The following is a 21961-nucleotide window of genomic DNA, read 5'->3' as shown; positions in this document are numbered from 1 at the left end:
GAGACGTGTTCTGTCTCGTAGCGATGAAAGTACTTTGGTGCGAAAAGTGCAAATCAATCCCAGAACAACAGCAAAGGACCTTGTGAAGATTCTGGAGGAAACAGGTACAAAAGTATCTTTATCCACAGTAAAACAAGTCCTATATCGACATAACCTGAAAGGCCGCTCAGCAAGGAAGAAGCCACTGCTCCAAAACCACCATAAAAAAGCCAGACTACTGTTTGCAACTGCACATGGAGACAAAGATCGCACTTTTTGGAGAAATGTCCTCTGGTCTGATGAAACAAAAATAGAACTGTTTGGCCATAATGACCATGGTTATGTTTGGAGGAAAAAGGGGGAGGCTTGCAAGCCCGAAGAACACCATCCCAACCGTGAAGCACGGGGGTGGCATCATCATGTTGTGTGGGTGCTTTGCTGCAGGAGGGACTGGTGCACTTCACAAACTAGATGGCATCACGAGGGAGGAAAATTAGGTGGATATATTGAAGCAACATCTCCAGACATCAGTCAGGAAGTTAAAGCTTGGTCGCAAATGGGTCTTCCAAATGGGCAATGACTCCTAGCATACTTCCAACGTTGCTGCAAAATGGCTTAAGGACAACAAAGTCAAGGTATTGGAGTGGCCATCACAAAGCCTTGACCTCAAACCAATTGAAAGTTTGTGGGCAGAACTGAAAAAGCGGGTGCGAGCAAAGAGGACTACAAACCTGACTCAGCTGCACCAGCTCTGTCTGGAGGAATGTGCCAAAATTCAGCCCATTTATTGTGGGAAGCTTGTGGAAGGCTACCCAAAATATTTGACCCAAGTTAAACAATTTAAATGCAATGCTGTCAAATACTAATTGAGTGTATGTAAACTTCTGACCCACTGGGAATGTGATGTTTTTGTATTTCTTTGTTTTGTCCGGGTATGGTTCTCAATCAGGGACAACTGTCTATCGTTGTCTCTGATTGGGAACCATACTTGGGTAGCTTTTTCCCACAGGGTTTTTGTGGGTAGTTAATTTCTGTTTAATGTTTTCCACCTTTTTAGGACTGTTTCGGTTATTCCCTTTGTTATTTTGTCATAGTGTTCAGTTTTAATAAAGGAAGCATGAACACTTACCACGCTGCGCTTTGGTCCGATGATTCCTCATCTTCAGACGACGAATACCGTTACAATAAAAAATAAAGTAAATTTTATTTTACAATAGTAAAATAAAGTGGTGATCCTAACTGACCTAAAAGAGGGAAGTAGTAGGATTAAATGTCAGGAAAACTGAGTTTAAATGTATTTGGCTAAGGTGTATGTAAACTTCTGACATCAACTGTATATTGACACTAATGCACTCTTATACACAAACCAGTATTTAAAGGAAAGATTCACTCATTTTGAATGGTATGTGGTTTTTGTGCATCTCGATTCAAAAGTTGACATACCGGCTGTATTTCTGCCTGCTTGAATGGCAATAAGCTCAGATGCACATGAAAACATGAAATTACCTCGGGAATTGATAGAACATTCAAAATGGGTGATTCTTTGCTTTAAGCTTTTGAGTGAACGATGGATTGATGGAGGAGCCGGAAAAAGGAACAGCTCCTATGGCATCAGATAAAGAAAGGGCAGTTATTTTAGACAGAAATAATTCCTGTGTCTCTCTTTAACTGTTAATAATAATGAGTTTGAGAGTGTTTGGAATGATTCTGTGTTTGAGATAAACAGAGACAGACAGTATAGCCTGTTGGTTGCTGGGCTATTAGTAACGTAAGCTATTCTCCAAACTCCAAACTCTGGTCCATACCCTACTCTCTGCAGAGCATGGTCGACATTGCTCAGACAACGGTTGTAACCAAAACAACAAGTGAGAAGGGAGGTCTTCTGATGAATGGACTTCCATACTCCATACTCAACTCAAAGACAAAATGCATGCGCTTTCAGAGCCTATTTTGGTTGTGTGTGTGTGGTTATTTTTTTGTCCTGGTTGTTGTCACGAGCACGGCTGTCGTGGCATGTGTCTCATTATTGGTTTCCCCAGGGAGCAGAGTGAGTGAGAGATGTAAGATAAGATGTGAAGTCATGTTAAGCAACAGCTGCCAGCCTGGCTCTCTATAAGCTACAGCCGCTAATCTCCACCAGCCAAATGGAGATGGGACAAGTAGGAGCACAGGCAGCAAACACCTAACTCAATCAAATCCAAATCTTTCACTCAGGACAGACAGACAGGCAGGCACAAAAAGCATCCACACCCACTGACACTGAATCTCACTTAACATGGAGCAACGTTTAGTATTCAAACTGATACCTAGGCTAATGCATGACTAATTTAGCTGAAATGCTAAATAGCATTGTTGTGCTAGCTAACGTTGATCTGATCTGGCATTGCAAGGCAACAACTGCCCACTATGGCAAGACTGTGACGTCTACAATAACACAATGACAGTGAGTTGTGTCAACTTTGAGCTGTGCCCCACTGCCTTTGGTCTCAAATGTTTTCAGAATCCTCCCTCCAGATTTCCTCTGGCCAACCGCAGTTTCCTGTGACCTTTCACCCCATGCAGGAACACCTGCTTCCTACTTCCTGTTATTGCCCTGGCCACACAGAAAGTAGCTCAAAAATATATAGGAATTCGGGAGTCAGGTTAACTTCGAGTTACATGTGAGTGAGTGGAAATGTGGAATATGGAATTTCTCTCAAATGTGTGTTGTTCCGCCCTACGACACCAAAATGCATTGCAGTTGTGGCTAGCTCACCATGTGTAATTAGAGGGCTATTTGTTGTGGTACAGAAATGGTTTCATAGTTGAGTGAATCTGCACAGTATAAACAATCACTTCCCATACAACATGAACCCTCCCTCACTGCATGACCCAAACAATTCCTGAATAATGTAAAATATTCTCTGGTTTCTGTGATGATCACACCTATTTGGACACACCTACTCATTCAAGGGTTTTCCTTTATTTTGACTATTTTCTACATTGTAGAATAATAGTGAAGACATCAATACTATGAAATAACACATACAGTGCCTTGCGAAAGTATTCAGCCCCCTTGAACTTTGCGACCTTTTGCCACATTTCAGGCTTCAAACATAAAGATATAAAACTGTATTTTTTTGTGAAGAATCAACAACAAGTGGGACACAATCATGAAGTGGAACGACATTTATTGGATATTTCCAACTTTTTTAACAAATCAAAAACTGAAAAATTGGGCGTGCAAAATTATTCAGCCCCTTTACTTTCAGTGCAGCAAACTCTCTCCAGAAGTTCAGTGAGGATCTCTGAATGATCCAATGTTGACCTAAATGACTAATGATGATAAATACAATCCACCTGTGTGTAATCAAGCCTCCGTATAAATGCACCTTCAAGGGGGCCGAATACTTTCGCAAGGCACTGTATGGAATCATGTAGTAACCAAAAAAGTGTTAAACAAATCAAAATATATTTTATATTTAATATTCTGCAAAGCAGCCACCCTTTACCTTGATGACAGCTTTGCAAACTCTTGGCTTTCTCTCAACTAGCTTCATGAGCAATGCTTTTCCAAAAATCTTGAAGGAGTTCCCACATATGCTGAGCACTTGTTGGCTGCTTTTCCTTGGCTCTGCAGTTGATGTTAAGATGTGATTGTTACTTGAACTCTGTGAAGCATTTATTTGGGCTGCAATCTGAGGTGCAGTTAACTCTAATGAACCTGTCCTCTGCAGCAGGGTCTTCCTTTCCTGTGGCAATCCTCATGAGAGCCAGTTTCATCATTGTTCTTGATGGTTTTTGCAACTGCACTTGAAGAAACTTTACAAGTTCTTGGCATTTTCCACATTGACTGACCTTCATGTCAGTAATGATGGACTGTCGTTTCTCATTGCTTATTTGAGCTGTTCTTGCCATAATATGGACTTGGTATTTTACCAAATAGGGCTAACCTCTGTATATCACCCCTACCTTGTCCCAACTCAACTGATTGGCTCACCTGTTAATTGAAATGCATTCCAGGTGACTACCTCATGAAGCTGGTTGAGAGAATGCCAATAGTGTGCAAAGCTGTCATCAAGGCAAAGGGTGGCTACTTTGAAGAATCTCAAATTTCAATTTGTTTAACACTTCTTTGGTTACTACATGATTCCATATGTATTATTTCATAGTTTTGATGTCTTCACTATTATTCTATAATGTATAAAATAGTAAAAATCAACAAAAACCCTTAAATGAGTACGTTTTGACTGGTATTGTAACTGAGAGCTCCTGTGCTACCACCGAAGCATACTCCTGGGCTACAATATCCGGACCCACGACCGGTCTATCGATGTCACCGCATGAAGAGGCATAAACAGACTTAACCCCATCGCGATGTCCCCCAAAGGCTAACTTTCTAGCCCTTGCTATCTGCTTGCTTGCTAATTCGGCCTGCTAACTGCTAGCTTGTTTAGCCCTGGTCTGCTAACTGCTAGCTTGTTTAGCCCCGGCCTACTAACTGTTAGCTTGTTAGCACAGGCCTGCTAACTGTCTGAATCGCCGCGTCCCCAGCCAGCCCAACCACTCACTGGACCCATATTTACTTCCAATCTCTTTTCGACTTTTAATTCAATTATACCTTCCGGTAACCTGCCTCACCCAATGTGATACGGAATCGTATTATTTTTAGAACACATTCAAGAACCTCCAGAAGCTAACCAGCTAACTAGCTACAAGCTATTTAGTCATTGTTAGCCACTGCTAGCAGCTTTTACCTCCTGCACAGCCAGCCAGTTTTTTTAGCCTGGATAATACTCACCAGTCTAGCTTCCCTGTTGTTCAGGTTAGTTATCATTGTTTTAGTTTACAATGGAGCCCCTAGTTCCACTCTTCATACCCCTGATACCTCCTTTGTCCCACCTCCCACACATGCGGTGACCTCACCCATTACAACCAGCATGTCCAGAGATGCAACCTCTCTTATCATCACCCAGTGCCTGGGCTTACCTCCACTGTACCCGCACCCCACCATACCCCTGTCTGCGCATTATGCCCTGAATATATTCTACCATGCCCAGAAACCTGCTCCTTTTATTCTTTGTCCCCAACGCTCTGGCCGACCAGTTTTGATAGCCTTTAGCCGTACCCTCATTCTACTCCTCCTCTGTTCCGCGTGTGATGTGGAGGTAAACCCAGGCACTGCATGTCCCCAGGCACCCTCATTTGTTGACTTCTGTGATCGAAAAAGCCCTGGTTTCATGCATGTCAACATCAGAAGCCTCCTCCCTAAGTTTGTTTTACTCACTGCTTTAGCACACTCTGCTAACTCTGATGTCCTTGCCGTGTCTGAATCCTGGCTCAGGAAGGCCACCAAAAATTCTGAGATTTCCATACCCAACTATAACATTTTCCGTCAATATAGAACTGCCAAAGGGGGAGGAGTTGCAGTCTACTGCAGAGATAGCCTGCAAAGTAATGTCATACTTTCATTTGGTCCATACCCAAACAGTTCAAACTACTAATTTTAAAAATTACTCGCTCCAGAAATAAGTCTCTCACTGTTGCCGCCTGCTACCGACCCCCCTCAGCTCCCAGCTGTGCCCTGCACACCATTTGTGAATTGATCGCCCCCCATCTAGCTTCAGAGTTTGTTCTGTTAGGTGACCTAAACTGGGATATGCTTAACACCCCGGCAGTCCTACAATCTAAGCTAGATGCCCTCAATCTCACACAAATCATCAAGGAACCCACCAGGTACAACCCTAAATCTGTAAACAAGGGCACCCTCATAGACGTCATCCTGACCAACTGGCCCTCCAAATACACCTCCGCTGTCTTCAACCAGGATCTCAGCGATCACTGCCTCATTGCCTGTATCCGCTATGGATCTGCAGTCAAACAACCACCCCTCATCACTGTCAAACACTCCCTCAAACACTTCTGTGAGCAGGCCTTTCTAATCGACCTGGCCCGGGTATCCTGGAAGGATATTGACCTCATCCCGTCAGTTGAGGGTGCCTGGTCATTCTTTAAAAGTAACTTCCTCATCATTTTAGATAAGCATGCTCCGTTCAAAAAATGCAGAACTAAGAACAGATATAGCCCTTGGTTCACTCCAGACCTGACTGCCCAGCACAAAAACATCCTGTGGCGGACTGCAATAGCATCGAATAGTCTACGCGATATGCAACTGTTCAGGGAAGTCAGGAACCAATACACGCAGTCAGTCAGGAAAGCAAAGGCCAGCTTCTTCAGGCAGAAATTCGCATCCTGTAGCTCTAACTCCAAAAAGTTCTGGGACACTGTGAAGTCCATGGAGAACAAGAGCACCTCCTCCCAGCTGCCCACTGCACTGAGGCTAGGTAACACGGTCACCACCGATAAATCCATGATTATCGAAAACTTCAACAAGCATTTCTCAACGGCTGGCCATGCCTTCCTCCTGGCTACTCCAACCTCGGCCAACAGCTCCACCCCCCCCCTGCAAAACCTGGACCCGTACAAATCAGCTGGGCTTGACAATCTGGACCCTCTATTTCTGAAACTACCCGCCGCCATTGTCGCAACCCCTATTACCAGCCTGTTCAACCTCGCTTTCATATCGTCTGAGATCCCCAAGGATTGGAAAGCTGCCGCAGTCATCCCCCTCTTCAAAAGGGGAGACACCCTGGACCCAAACTGTTACAGACCTATATCCATCCTGCCCTGCCTATCTAAGGTCTTCGAAAGCCAAGTCAACAATCAGGTTACTGACCATCTCGAATCCCACCGTACCTTCTCCGCTGTGCAATCTGGTTTCCGAGCCGGTCACTGGTGCACCTCAGCCACGCTCAAGGTACTAAACGATATCATAACCGCCATCGATAAAAGACAGTACTGTGCAGCCATCTTCATCGACCTTGCCAAGGCTTTCGACTCTGTCAATCACCATATTCTTATCGGCAGACTCAGTAGCCTCGGTTTTTCTGATGACTGCCTTGCCTGGTTCACCAACTACTTTGCAGACAGAGTTCAGTGTGTCAAATCGGAGGGCATGCTGTCCGGTCCTCTGGCCGTCTCTATGGGGGTGCCACAGGGTTCAATTCTCGGGCCGACTCTTTTCTCTGTATATATCAATGATGTTGCTCTTGCTGCGGGCGATTCCCTGATCCACCTCTACGCAGACGACACCATTCTGTATACTTCCGGCCCGTCCTTGGACACTGTGCTATCTAACCTCCAAACGAGCTTCAATGCCATACAACACTCCTTCCGTGGCCTCCAACTGCTCTTAAACGCTAGTAAAACCAAATGCATGCTTTTCAACCGTTCGCTGCCTGCACCCACATGCCCGACTAGCATCACCACCCTGGATGGTTCCGACCTAGAATATGTGGACATCTATAAGTACCTAGGTGTCTGGCTAGACTGTAAACTCTCCTTCCAGACTCATATCAAACATCTCCAATCTAAAATCAAATCTAGAATCGGCTTTCTAATCCGCAACAAAGCCTCCTTCACTCACGCCGCCAAACTTACCCTAGTAAAACTGACTATCCTACCGATCCTCGACTTCGGCGATGTCATCTACAAAATAGCTTCCAATACTCTACTCAGCAAACTGGATGCAGTTTATCACAGTGCCATCTGTTTTGTTACTAAAGCACCTTATACCACCCACCACTGCGACCTGTATGCTCTAGTCGGCTGGCCCTCGCTACATATTCGTCGCCAGACCCACTGGCTCCAGGTCATCTACAAGTCCATGCTATGTAAAAGCTCTGCCTTATCTCAGTTCACTGGTCACGATGGCAACACCCACCCGTAGCACGCGCTCCAGCAGGTGTATCTCACTTGATCATCCCTAAAGCCAACACCTCATTTGGCCGCCTTTCGTTCCAGTTCTCTGCTGCCTGTGACTGGAAAGAATTGCAAAAATCGCTGAAGTTGGAGACTTTTATCTCCCTCACCAACTTCAAACATCTGCTATCTGAGCAGCTAACCGATCGCTGCAGCTGTACATAGTCTATCGGTAAATAGCCCACCCAATTTTATCTACCTCATCCTCATACTGTTTATATTTATTTACTTTTCTGCTCTTTTGCACACCAATATCTCTACCTGTACATGACCATCTGATCATTTATCACTCCAGTGTTAATCTGCAAAATTGTAATTATTCGCCTACCTCCTCATGCCTTTTGCACACAATGTATATAGACTCTTTTTTTTCTACTGTGTTATTGACTAATTGTTTACTCCATGTGTAACTCTGTGTTGTCTGTTCACACTGCTATGCTTTATCTTGGCCAGGTCGCAGTTGCAGATGAGAACTTGTTCTCAACTAGCTTACCTGGTTAAATAAAGGTGAAATAAAAAAAAATTTTAAAAAAAGGTTGGGTGGTCAATTACAAGGAATTGTGTTTTAGGGATTTAGTTCTTTAGGGATTGAAAGTTAGATCTTACTCTTGTGGGTCAGAAACAGTAACATTTCTATTCTTAACGGTTCAGAAAATTAACATTTAAGCGACCATGAAGATGCTACGCAGTAAACTATCTTTTCTTTGGCCTAATCTCTCAAAAGCTTTAGTGAGCCATAAACCTCAACTCTTAAAATGCTCCCTCGCTCTGTGGTGACGCAGAGGTTCTCTTTCATTGTAATGACATCACTGTAAGTGATTGCTTCGCCGTTTCAGCCCAACCTCCCCTCCGCAACACCACCAAGCCCAGTCTATTTCATTAACCGTCATCCTGTATCTAATAACTGTTCTCATTGGAACAGCACACAGCGCCGGCTAATCCATACAACCGGGCCTAGCGCAAGCAGAGTGAACCGTTCGTCTCCTAAATTAAAAGCTACATCAGGGAAAATCGCTGTAACGTATGAAAAAAGAAAACAGAGCAGTGCAACCTGTCCAACAACCCTCCACCCTCCCCCCTCTCCAGCCTTGTCTCAGGAGGACCGATGGCCAGCAGAAAAATAGTTTAATGCTGTTTTTTAACCTTCAGATGCATCAGCTGGCTCAGGAAAAGGTCACTTCCTCCGCCAAGTATCGATCCCATTCGTAGGAAAGCCGGCGGAGAGAGGCACTACAATATATTTGTTGTTTGACAAGGATGTGCACCCGTTAATGTTGGGTTAAATCTCTTAGGAAGGAAGGACGCATTTGCCACTGTGTATGGATGTGTGTGTGAAGCGTGCTTCCATGCGTGTGTGTAGTTGGGAGGGAGAGGTCCTTTGAAGGAGAGTGTTTTATGTTTATGAATTACACGTTTATCCATCTGCTGCTTTACAGTATGTGTGGAGAGGAATATTAGATCAGGTTTAGATCAGGCTTTTGTGGAAGCGACACTAACATCTGGTGTTAATTTTGTATTTGTATGTGTGTGTATGTGATATGTCCAGCATTTTAAATGTATAGCCTAAACGTATACTTAAAAACAGGAAATTAACCAATCCTCAATCGTTAACACAATGGAAAGGTCAAATGCTTTATTTATTATCTAAATGTTGAAAGTACGTGGGCGTGGAGAGAAACAAAATGGTGCAGTTTGAGGCCATGTGGTGGAGAGTGATGCGGGTGCTGGGGATGGGGGTGTGAGCAGGTGGGTCTGGGCAGGTGTGATGTCATTGATGTTTGTGTGCGTCTGTATGCTGTTTGTATGTGTATATTTTGTATTGTCATTTTTTAAAAATTAATAAATGTGTAGCCACAATTTAATGTCTGTCTGCAAGGCTTGGACTGGGAATGGGACCAAGATGGAGGATGGAGGTCAGCAGTTGCCATGGATACTAGAACAATTCATTACAAATCCCCTTTTATTAAATATGTGTGAGAAAAGAGCAACTTTCCTTCCCAGTGGCACACCAGGGTTCTGAGTTATTGTAATCCACTGTGAGAAGAGATGTCTGTACAAACAATCTGATAAGATTGTGGTCGCCAACATTTCTGAACGTGTCATCCATCGCCTCCACTGGTTAGCTAGTGTTTGACATGGGCTTCCCAGCCCAGCCTCAAAACACGCTGCCATTCCCTAGTGACTTAAAATTCTCTATCAGCTGTGCTGCAGCTCAGGATTCTTCTGTTAATGAAAGCCTTGAGGGGGCTAAGTGGACAGTGGTGTTGTATTACTTAAGGCTGAATGGTACTTCCAAGGCTAAAAGCCTGAACACAGCATCAGCCCTGTTTCCGTTGGAACTGGAAGGAGAAGGTCTTCCTCTGAGTCCTCTCTCTCTCTCTTAACCGCTCCATGTTGTCACAGCGTGTTAGGGTCTGTGAGTGAACATGTCCTGGTGGAGCAGCCCATCGGCCCGGCTCAGCAGCACACTGAGGCTCCTCTCGGTTGGACGGACGTGGCCCCACCTCAGCCCCACAAGGACAGGCTATTTTTGCCCTCATCAGCACTTGTTAGATGGCAGGGCCTCATGAGGTCACTTAATGCATGATCGAGGGCCCAGGTTTGGGGTCGGAGCCAGCCACGAATCTGAGCAAAGTTGGTGTGCAACACACATGCATATGTTCATGTATTGTACATTAGAGTATATGTGAATATACTGATCCAAATAATGTTATTAAGATCCTATTTTAGATCACAATCCAAATCAAATTCACTGCTTTCTTAATACAGTTAAAGTGGAACTTTTAGCAACATGAAATCTTATTAAAATCTGTTCATATACACCCCCATGAAGAATATATATATTTTTTTTTTACATTTTCTGACACGCGAGCACTTAGATATGGTCATTTCAGCGGTTTTATAAATGCATAGAATGTCTGGGAATGACGTCTAGTATGGCATTTGTGAAATTTCTATAGCAATATAGAGTGGGAGAGCGGTCGTGCGTTTGGACAATTAATAGACACTGCATTAAATAACCCCCCAAAAAAAAAAAAAAACCTCTGTCCTGTTCTGGACCGAAGTCTACGCAGACCAGTGCGCCACAGCCAATCATAGCTACAGTAGGCCTATATGCAAATAAGCCATTTGCCACACGGCCTGCCCTTTTGAACTGAATTGTGTGTTTACAGGCAGTAGCAACAGCGTGACATTAGATCACATTAACACATTCACCAAAAGCCACAAAATACACCTGAATGGATTTCTGCAAATATGTTAATAGCAAGGTAGTCCTCTTACATTTGGGATCTTCAAAGCCCCATTTATCAGATAACCATGAAAAGGTAGGCTATCTATCCCTCAGTCTCTTATGCACATCAACAACAACACGATCAACAACTAATGCTAGCCAGAGCGAGATGAGCAAACAATCTAACAAGGGATCTTTAGATAAACCTTCTCAGACTGTTTCAGCTAGTTAGCTGTCAAAATTGCACTGATAAACGACGGCGAACAGCAGACTGCTCGTCCTTCTGCAGCTTGGCTGCCAATGCATGCTTGTCCTAACCCACGTTTTGACAACTGAATGGGAACTTGCCTGCCTGCCCGTCTATTTGATCAATGCCAAATCTTCTTCTTCTATGATGGGGGTTTAACTGCGGTTGGCATCCAATGTTAATGGTGCACTACCGCCACCGGCTGGACGGGGTATTGAATAAGAAACAAAAAAATAACATTTTGGGAAAGGGGGAAAACGACGTCGTACAAAATAAAACACGTCAACTAACAAAACACATCACACTTCTTCAATCACATATCCACTCCAAAATACATCCCGACATATCCACTCCAAAATATATCCCTACACAGGATCAGGGACTTGTGATGGGGCTACATTCACCGACAGGATTTCTTGCACTTCCTCGGCTGTGAAATCATGAAGACCCAAAGAAATGTTCAGATGCATTCACAATGATTCCAATCTTCTTAGACGTCTTCTCTTCTCAGTTTATGACCATTGCAATAAATAATACAAAGTCGACCTTTTTAACATGTAGCATTTCACTATCCCTCATTTGATAAGAGACCTTCACTGGTTGTGGTGGCTTTACTACCATTGCTTCTTCCCCACCACTCGTTCCTTCCAATTTTCTCACTGCCTTCAGATAGGAGGCACGCTGGACACTCCTTACCCTTGCCACCTCGTTCTCCTTCACCCTAACAGGGCACTCCTTACCCTTGCCACCTCATTCTCCTTCACCCTAACAGGGCACCCTAAGAATTCAGGCACATGTTCACCTCCACAGTTGCAGCATTTCCTTTCATCTGGCATATGATATTCTTCCCTTCTGCACACAATTGACACATGACCAAATATTTTACATTCATGACACTGAAGAGGCTTGTGCACAAAAGCTCTTACAGGGTATTGCATGAATCCTAACTTTATATGAGAAGGGAGAAACTCTTCATCAAAGAACAGTAGCATGGATGAAGTGATTTCTTTTTTCTCCGTCCACCATACAGGTCAGTCGATGTGCATCAACCACTCCATTGATGTCTTCAGTTATATCCTCTGCCTTTATTTCTTGTGCCACCTCAGAAATAACCCCCTTGATAGGCACCATGCTACGACATTCCACTCCGATATCTTTTTGAGTCTTAAAACATGCTTCTTCTGCACCGCAGACACACAAAAAAAGTAAACAAGACCACTTCTTGTGACTCACCGACTCCAGACATTACAGATTTTTTTCCTGGAGACATTAAACGTATTTCCCAAGTAGCATTGACCCAAAACCCTGACTTCGACCGTTTCCTATTTTCCAACACTTGTCTTGTCTCCCTTTCTCTTCTCCGCTGTCACCCACTCATTCTCCCTTTCTGTGCTATTAGCTTCACTCGACTCACTAGCCGTTTCAAACAAAACCTTGGTTTCCGCCATCTTCCGTCCTACCCAGTTCTCAAACCCGGCAAATCCCTTGATGCCAAATCTATTTGACAACTAAGGGATATGCTAACTGTGGATAACAGTCGATCAAGTTCAGCATAGCTAGCTAGCTAGTAAAGCGATTCACATTTCTTTGGTAGCCAACCGAATGACACCTGAATCTTTAGCTGTCGCCACTGACAATAACATGAAGGGGAAAAGTCAGTCACTAACCCACTCCTCCCAGCAGCTAGCTGGCAAACGTTAGGCTCCATGTTTTTAGCTCGCTAAAATAGCTCGCAAAATAAATAGATACGCTAGCCCAGGGGCGCACTGGCCGTTTTGAAAAACAACGAATTCGCGGGCCAATGTTTTATTCGAAAAGATATGGCCCTTTATAATGTCCACATGTATATAGCATTTTAACATATTTAAACAAAAGAGAGAAATAGTATTTGTCCAGCCTTTGCTGCTATGCTTGCAGATGTGCATAATATGCTGCGACCCTAATCGAAAAGTATTTAATAACTCCAAATAACAAAAACGTAGCTATAGGTTGTTGTAACATTTAAACGACATGTTTAAACATGTAACATGTTTTTTTATTTTTTATTTAAATGAGCTGCATGTATCACCGGTGATGTTGAATGCAGCATTGGTGTATGGTGCACTCAAATGTATTGTAGTTGAGTAGCCAGCCGAGGCTACTGCTCAAATGTTGCTGTAATAGGCCAACATGTTTCTCCTTTGCATGGTGTTTTGTTGCATGTTTTGTTTTTTTGGTTATTCATTGTCAAGCGTTAAAAAACGATGCCAGACTGCAACATTTTAGTAGCCTAGCTAGGACTGTGTCTGCACATTTCCCTCTGCTGCATGCTGTAAACAGGACACACGAAACCAGCGCAATTGAAGTCGAATTCACCTATGCGAGCGCACGCACCAGGCTGTAAATACTTCATGACTCAACGGTTGACTCATTTATAATCGCTTGTGTATCATATTTGGCCCGAGGGCCTTGACACATGTGCGCTAGCCTATTAGCCATGTTACGACTGACTTGGGATCATTGCCTTTGCTAGTTTGATTGTATTAATATTCCCAGTCTGTATTTGTTCAAAATATTGACTAGTTGAAACTAAAACAGTGCATCCTGAATGGGTGGAGGCAGCAAACAATGTATCAGGCCAGCTGTGATTTACAACCTGATAGCAATATTTTTTGGACTACCAAGAAATATATTGGTGAATTACAGTGCCTTTGGAAAGTATTCAGACCCCTTGACTTTTTCCACATTTTGTTAGGTTACAGCCTAATTCTAAAATTGATTAAATCCTTTTCCCCCCCTCATCAATCTACACACAATTCCCCATAGTGACAAAGCAAAAACAGGTTTTAGGACATTTTTGCTAATTTATTATAAATTTAAAAAACGGAAATATGACATTTACATAAGTATTCAGGCCCTTTACTCAGTACTTTGTTGAAGCACCTTTGGCAGAATTTACAGTCTCGAGTCTTCTTGGGTATGATAAGACAAACTTGGCAAACCTGTGTTCGGGGAGTTTCTCCGATTCTTCTCTGCAGATCTTCTGAAGCTCTCTCTGGTTGGATGGGGAATATTGCTGCACAGCTATTTTTAGGTCTCTCCAAATATGTTTGAACAGGTTCAAGTCCGGGGCCACTCAAGGACATTCAGAGACTTGTCCAGGAGCCACTCCTGCGTTGTCTTGACTGTGTGCTTAGGGTTGTTGTCCTGTTCAAAGGTGAACCTTCACCCTAGTCTGACATCCTGAGTGTTCTGGAGCAGGTTTTCAACAAGGATCTCTGTACTTTGCTCCATTCATATTTGCCTCGATCCTGACTAGTCTCCCAGTCCCTGCTGCTGAAAACATCCCCACAGCATGATGAGACACCATACTTTACCGTAGGGATGGTACCAGGTTTCCTCCAGACGTGAAGCTGAGCATTCAGGCCAAATTCTCTGGTTTCATCAGACCAGCGAATCTTGTTTTTCATGGCCTGAGGGTCTTTAGGTGCCTTTTGGCAAAATCCACGAGGGCTGTCTTTTGCCTTTTACGAAGGAGTGGCTTCCGTCTGGCCACTCTACCATAAAAGTCTGATTGGTGGAGTGCTGCAGAGATGTTTGTGCTTCTGGAAGGTTCTCCCATCTCCACAGAGGAACAACAGAGCTCTTGATTCTTGGTTACCTCTCTGACCAAGGCCCTTCTTCCCCGATTGCTCAGTTTGGCTGAGCGGCCAGATCTAGGAAGAGTCTTCGTGGTTCCAAACTTCTTCCATTTAAGAAAGATGGAGGCCAGTGTATTCTTGGGGACCTTCAATGATGCAGACATTTTTTGGTGTCCTGTGGGACCTTATATAGACAGGTGTTTGCCTTTCCAAATAATGTCCAATCAATTGAATTTACCACAGGTGGACTCCATCTCAAGGATGATCAATGGAAACAGGATGCATCTGAGCTCAATTTCAAGTCTCATTGCAAAGGGTCTGAATACTTATGTAAATAATGTATTTCTGTTTTTTATTATTAATATATTTGCAAAATTTTCTAAAAACCTGGTTACGCTTTGTCATTGTGGCATATTCTGTGTAGATTGCTGAGATTGATTTTTTTATATATTTAATCCATTTTAGAATAACGCTGTAAGGTAACAAAATGTGGAAAATGTCAAGGGATCTGAATACTGTCTGAAGGCACTAAATCATGCATTGAACTGCATCCATCTATTCTCTTAACCTCCTATGAAGTTGGTTTTGTAGCATAAACTGGGAATTTGATCTTTTTGACTAATATTATGAATGTCTGTTTGTTTCATATCTGCAAAGTAGCTTAAACACTGTCTGTTCCACTTTAAGTCCTCCCCTCAAATACTGTATCTCTCTGTTTAGATATCAGTTCCACCCTATTGTGTTTGTCTATGTCATCAGAAAGAAAGAAAAGTCACACACTCCCTTCATATCACCAGCGTGTCTAAATTCAGCTTTCTTAGTGTGATAGGCAGTGAAATGGAGGGAGAATGAGCGGATTAACATTACTGGCACAGGGATGGGTTGAGATGACCACCAGGGATAATCCTTACGGCCACAAAAAAAAAAAAAAAGACAATTTTTACATCAGGCTAGCAGCCCAGAGTTCATGCCACAGTGCTCGTTCCAGGCACGCATTCTTTTTTAAATTTCAGCATTTGATTTGGATTGTGCGTGAGCGGCGGGCGGAAGAAGGTCCATCACCCGGGACCGTTCTTGTCAACCTTTGGAGCGGAGCGGCCAGTCGGCTGCAGTGTGATGCTTCTGTGTTATTTTTAACCAGGTTTTTTTTTCCAGCCTCGGAGAGAGAGCCACACACTGAAAGGCAGACGAGGCAGAGAAGAGCGGCTAAGCCCGGGGATCAGGAGACAGGCGATTAACCTAAAGTCTGGTGCTTAGAACTTCAAAGTACAAATAGCCCTCTGCTCACGGATCAGGTCCCATCTAAAGGATGGACAGAGGGAGCAGGGGGAAACAGTTGCTCCGTGTCCCCACACGTACGTAGCTGGGGGGCTGGGGAGGGCAGAGGAGGGTGGGGTGTGGTTCTGGCATCCACAGACAATAACACCCTTTGGGCTCCTTGCTGAAACAGTAGTATGGGGGGTTTAGGTTTAGCCGTAGCCCTTGACATAGGGATGACATGAGCTGAGACTCTCAGTATCCCTGAGCATTGCGAGAGAAACCAGGAGAGGGGGGTGATGAACAGTGGGTGTGTAGTACTGCTACAGCAATACATTCTGTCAAGCTATGGACGTGATGGAAACCTGGAACCGAAAAAGAAGTGGTTTCTATATCGGGGACGGCGGCAGCCTAGCAAATGACGCTGTTTTATCTCTTTGATGGCTACGGGCCTTGTTAACTTCTGTGGTTTGTTTGTTTGTTTGTTTTCATGTTTGTTATCTCCGAAAGCTGGTTCAAACATATTTCCATGGCTCAGCACCCTCCATGGCTATTATGGTCCCCATCCCTGGTCCCCATGAGCGCAGCCCCAACCTCCTTCCTCACCCCTATTCCCGTCCCACACCCCAACCCACAGTACCTAATGAACGACTAGCCACGGCTGATGAAACAGCAGCAGGTCTCTCTCATCTTCGCTTTCTCTCTCGCCTCTCCCCATACCCTCTCCCAATCCTCCTTCACAACCCCCCCCCCTCTCTCTCTCTCTCTTGCTCTCTGTCTTTGAAGGAAGAGGTAGGAGGCTTCATTCTCAGTCTGCCTGCATTAAGACACATTCAGCAAAATTAGCCTGGCGTATCCGCCGACGTTGCTCTATTCTTACCACACTCTAAAGAGCCTACATTTTAATCAGCTTGCTCCGACGCACAGGCCAAATGTTCTCCCCTTCATAAAAAAAAACACACACAAAAAATCTGATTGTCAGCTATAACTCTTGGGGATGAGGACGATTACTTTAGATTAAAATGGCCAAACATGACATAGCGAGGGAAACTCAACGGCGACCAGGAACAAAAAAATGAATGCTTTCGAAACAGTGTATGTGGGGTAAAGGACTTATGAGAGAAAGACAATTACAATTTTGAACACCTATTAAATATTAAAGAGCTGAATGTGGTCCTAGAGACTCATCATTAGCTGTAATGGGTTTTATACATCGCACTATTCAGCTATTTATTCCACTGCTTCTAATCTTTAGGAGGCAAGTCCCAACTGAATCATTACACATCCAATCCAACATCATGCAAAAGCTGTGTGTGTGTGTGTGTGTGTGTGTGTGTGTGTGTGTGTGTGTGTGTGTGTGTGTGTGTGTGTGTGTGTGCGTGCGTGCGTGCGTGCGTGCGTGCGTGCGTGCGTGCGTGTGTGCGTGTGTGTGCGTGCGTGAGTGCGTATGTGCAATGCAGAAGATGAAAAGAATTCTTAGGAGAATCTTCACCTCTTTCTCCCCCACTCAGGTGTTTTGATCCTCAAACCCATCTCTAATGCGTGCTTGAGTGAAAAAGAGGGAAATATTCTTGCCTCAACATTGAACCACACACATTTGTATGAAAATTAGGGGGAATGTGGTGAAAATTGGTTGTGAGAAACTGGATGAGAAATTGCACTGAGCCAAGACCAATTTAGATGGCACTTATCCATATGGGGACTAAACCAAAACAATTCCTCAATTCCAATGCATGATTATTCTCCGTCACTGTCACAAATAAATATGTGAATAAAATATTTTACTACAAATACTCAAAAATAATATTTTATATTTAATAGTTTGAAGTCAAGTCTTGATCTCTCTCTGTCCCTGCCTTCTGTTAATTTCCCATTTCTATGTAAATTCACTGCAGTGTACCACGGCCAGCAAGGCTACAGAATCAAGGTCACAGCAGCTCCTCTGTAAAGAAATGTTGATGTCTTTAGAAGGACTGCAGCAAACATTGAGAAAGTGTAAAGATCAAATCCAGCCACCCAGTGCGAAAAACATGGAGGCCATGCTAATTACTAGCCCCATACTTCCCCTGTACACACACACACTCTCTCTCCCTCTTTGTTCCTTACTTTCTTTGCCTTTGTCCTCCGACCAACACTCACTTGCTTTTCTTCTTCCACCATTCAAGATGGATTTTCAAATATTCAAATAAAAAGAAGAGTTTTGTAACTGTTTCCACATCGCACGACATGGACAGATATGTAGGTAACCATTAGCATCCCTGTGAGACTCCTCTCATTGATCATCCTCGCGTAGTAGGTTCATTTGTAACATTGTGTGACTGGCTTTGGTGCAAAACTACCCTTGTTCAAAATACCACTACAGCACACTTAATGCGTCATAAATTCTTTGTGGCCCTTATCAAGTACATACTTATTAAGAAAGAAAAAGAATGCGCCTCCTCACTCTCCCCAGCTGGCACCTTTTTTCTAATGTTGAATGACAAAGGACAGTGAAGGCGTGCATATGTTTTAATATCGGTGTTTATGTGAGTGTGTATACTGTGTATACAGTACGTGTATATACATAGTTGTATCGAGAATTATTTAAGGTGTATATGTGTGTGTGGGCACGCTTGTGTGAATTTGGGTGGAGGTGGGGTGGGGGGGGGTCTAGTTGCTACGCGTCGCTTCGACATTCAGTACCCATTCAGTACCCCTTGAATGCTGGAGCTGTTTCCATGGTAACACTGACCCCTGGGAGTAGATGTTTTTCACCAGGAGCCTCTTTATAATGGATTCACAGCTCGGAAACAAAGGGGGAAAAATACACTCTTTCTCTCTCCCTATTTTTTTTGTCCAGAAACTACTCTCTCTCTGTCAATGTTACAATGTTTGTCGAAGGAGTAAAAACAGCTCACTCTTATTTCTCCCCTATGCTACAGCATTGGAAAAAGATCTGGAGAAAATAACAATTTTTATACTTCTATTCCCTTTTTCTAGCCCCCTTTATTTCAAGCTCGATTCACTCTCTTTTTCTCTGTCTGCCAGTTATTTCTAACATACTCCCTATTCACACTCTTTGTTTGTTATCTTACGCCCTTCTCTATTGTTCTGGGTTGTTTCAAGTTATTATCTTGGTTATCTCTTTTATTCCGTTCCCTCGCCCAGTCCCTTCCTCTATTCAATTGATATCACACTTCTGTCATGTAGAGATACAATGTTAAAATCAGTGCAGTAACCATCTCTATGTCCTCTCTCTCTGCTCCTCTCCCCAGGCCAAGCTGATAGTACCAAACAGCACAGCAGGTCTGATCATTGGTAAAGGTGGAGCCACAGTCAAGGCCGTCATGGAGCAGTCAGGCGCCTGGGTGCAGCTCTCCCAAAAACCAGAGGGCATCAACCTGCAGGAGCGCGTGGTCACCATTAGCGGAGAGCCCGAGCAGAACCGTAAAGCCGTGGAGATCATTGTTCAGAAGATCCAGGAGGACCCCCAGAGCAGCAGCTGCCTCAACATCAGCTACTCCAACATCTCTGGCCCTGTGGCCAACTCCAACCCCACCGGCTCCCCCTACGCCAACTCAGCCGAGGTGAACCCCGCTGCTGCTGCTGCCGCCGCTGCCACAGCCTCCAGCCTCCTGGGTCAGGCCACCATGCAGAGTATGGGCGGCTTCCCCACCACCATGGGTCCCAGCTTCTCAGGCAACGACCTCCTGACCATCACCTCGGCCCTCAACACGTTAGCCAGCTACGGCTACAACACCAACTCCCTGGGCCTGGGGCTCAACCCCGCGGCAGCCTCAGGAGTCCTGGCCGCCGTAGCGGCTAGCGCTAACCCCGCCGCGGCTGCCGCTGCAAACCTCCTGGCATCCTACGCCAGCGATGCCTCCACCAGCGCAGGCCACCAGGCCGCCTCCCTGGGAGGCTTCACCCTGGGCTCGCTGGCCGCGGCCACTGGGGCCACCAACGGCTACCTGAGCGCCTCATCCCCGCTGATGGCACAATCCCTGATGGCCACTGAGAAGCAGATGCAGGAGGGGGCCAAGGACGTGGTGGAGATCGCTGTTCCCGAAAACCTGGTAGGAGCCATCTTGGGGAAAGGAGGGAAAACGCTAGTGGAGTACCAGGAGCTGACTGGAGCCCGGATCCAGATCTCCAAAAAGGGAGAGTTCATTCCCGGCACCCGGAACCGTAAAGTTACCATAACCGGCTCTCCGGCGTCAACGCAGGCAGCTCAGTATTTGATCAGCCAACGGATCACGTATGAGCAGGGTGTGCGCGCCACCAACCCACAGAAGGTGGGTTAGAAAAAGGGAATGGAATGGAGGAAAACGAGTGGGGGCTTGGGGAGTAATGCAAAGTGAGAGAGAAAGGGAGAGGAGAGCAAGAATGTTGGAAGGAATCGTTCACACGTTTTTTCGTGTTTCAGTATTGTAAAAATGATGTGAAGCAAAAAATTTGCTCGGAGAGAGGAGAAAGTGTAATGCGGAATACAAATGAAAATAAGGTGTAAAATGTAAATACGGTTTTATTACTTAAGTCTTGATCTTTCGGGATTTTTTATTGTTTTGTTTTTTTGTTCTTTTGTTTGTTTGGGTATTCTCCGGACAGTGGTAAATGCGATTTTAAACTGGCATGCTGCCGCGCTGCAGTTTGGAAAAGGGGGGCGGTGGGGGTACTGGGGGCCGACCCCCATGGAATCAGCCCCTTCCCCACCCCCACCCCCATTCCTGTGTAGCTCACAGATTTTTTTTTTTCAGATTTGCCTTCAGTTTCAATTTGCCCCTTACCCTGCCCCCCCCACACACTTTTCACCCTCCCCTACAAGGGTCTGAGAAGACTGCAAACAAGTGCTTGGTTTGAGATCTAAGGAAAATCCCTGTAGTTGATGACATCCCCCTCCTTTCCCCCATCCCTCGCCCCTCTCACAGCCCCCTGTTTTGGGCAAAGGAGGTTGAGAGATGTGCCCTCCTATCCCTATTGCCTCGCGCCTTAGGTTCTGATTTAGCCAGATGCATGCTATGCCACGCTCCGTATTTATATATGGGATGCTCGTGTTTCGTATGTAGGACGAAGGCAGAGACTTGTGGTGCATCTCATTGGGTCAGAATTCTAGCGTAGCGCAAGAGTACATATAGAGGTTGGGGCATTTTTCTCAACAAGGTTTGCAGTCTGATATTATGATTATTATTAAGATTATTATAGATATCATCATCATTATTTATTCATATGATTTCACCCATAAAGTTCGGTATTTTCCTTGTTTTTTTTAAATCTGTGAATTCAGGTTGACATGAATGTAAAGACTATTTTTGATTTGATTTGTTTAATTTAAGTGGATTTAATAGTATGTCACGTAGTGTAATATACAGTATGTCTTATTTAAGACCAGTAAAAACTGCACCGTAGGGACCACTACAGTGATGACGAAGAGGAAGGGTTAGCTTTGATATCCAGCAAAGAGCAGGACAGTAAATATTCACATTAAAACACACACACACACACACACAAACCCTCTGATGCCATCAGTGCTAAAAAGGATTATAACATATCTACATGGCAGATTACAGTGAAATCAAGCAGACTAGTCTCTATATACATACATAGCTGCACAATGAAAAATGCCACTTGCACAACAGGCCCAAGAGCAGCGTTCACATTCTTGCAGGAACGAAGTTCTCTAATAACGTCAACCCCCGAAGTTGTTTCAATGTTGTGTGAGCTCAGATTTATCTCCTCTCTCTCCAGCTTAGCCTGTGTCCCTCAACATTGTGAAAATCCAAAGTGTTGTTGGGACTGGAGGGCCAGAGCCGTCTCCACTGAGATATCCAGCGAGCGCTGCTCTTCTGC

At 44.4% G+C, this 21961-nt stretch overlaps 1 protein-coding gene across 2 annotated transcripts in view; it reads left to right on the top strand.

Moving 5' to 3' along the window:
* LOC112266781 (RNA-binding protein Nova-1-like) overlaps positions 1-21041 on the top strand; it is a 61240-nt gene extending 40199 nt beyond the window's left edge. For both annotated transcript variants that reach the window (XM_042297155.1, XM_042297154.1), the window contains one exon: positions 19390-21041. In XM_042297155.1, the coding sequence (XP_042153089.1) occupies positions 19390-20418 (1029 nt within the window). In that variant the 3' untranslated portion in view covers positions 20419-21041. The remainder of the gene's footprint in view (positions 1-19389) is intronic.
* The last annotated feature ends 920 nt before the right edge of the window (positions 21042-21961 follow it).

This window comes from Oncorhynchus tshawytscha, linkage group LG14, assembly GCF_018296145.1.
Source record: "Oncorhynchus tshawytscha isolate Ot180627B linkage group LG14, Otsh_v2.0, whole genome shotgun sequence".
NCBI classification, from domain to species: Eukaryota; Metazoa; Chordata; class Actinopteri; order Salmoniformes; family Salmonidae; genus Oncorhynchus; species Oncorhynchus tshawytscha.
Note: the sequence above shows the minus strand (reverse complement) of the source record. Positions and strands in the feature narration are given on the sequence as shown.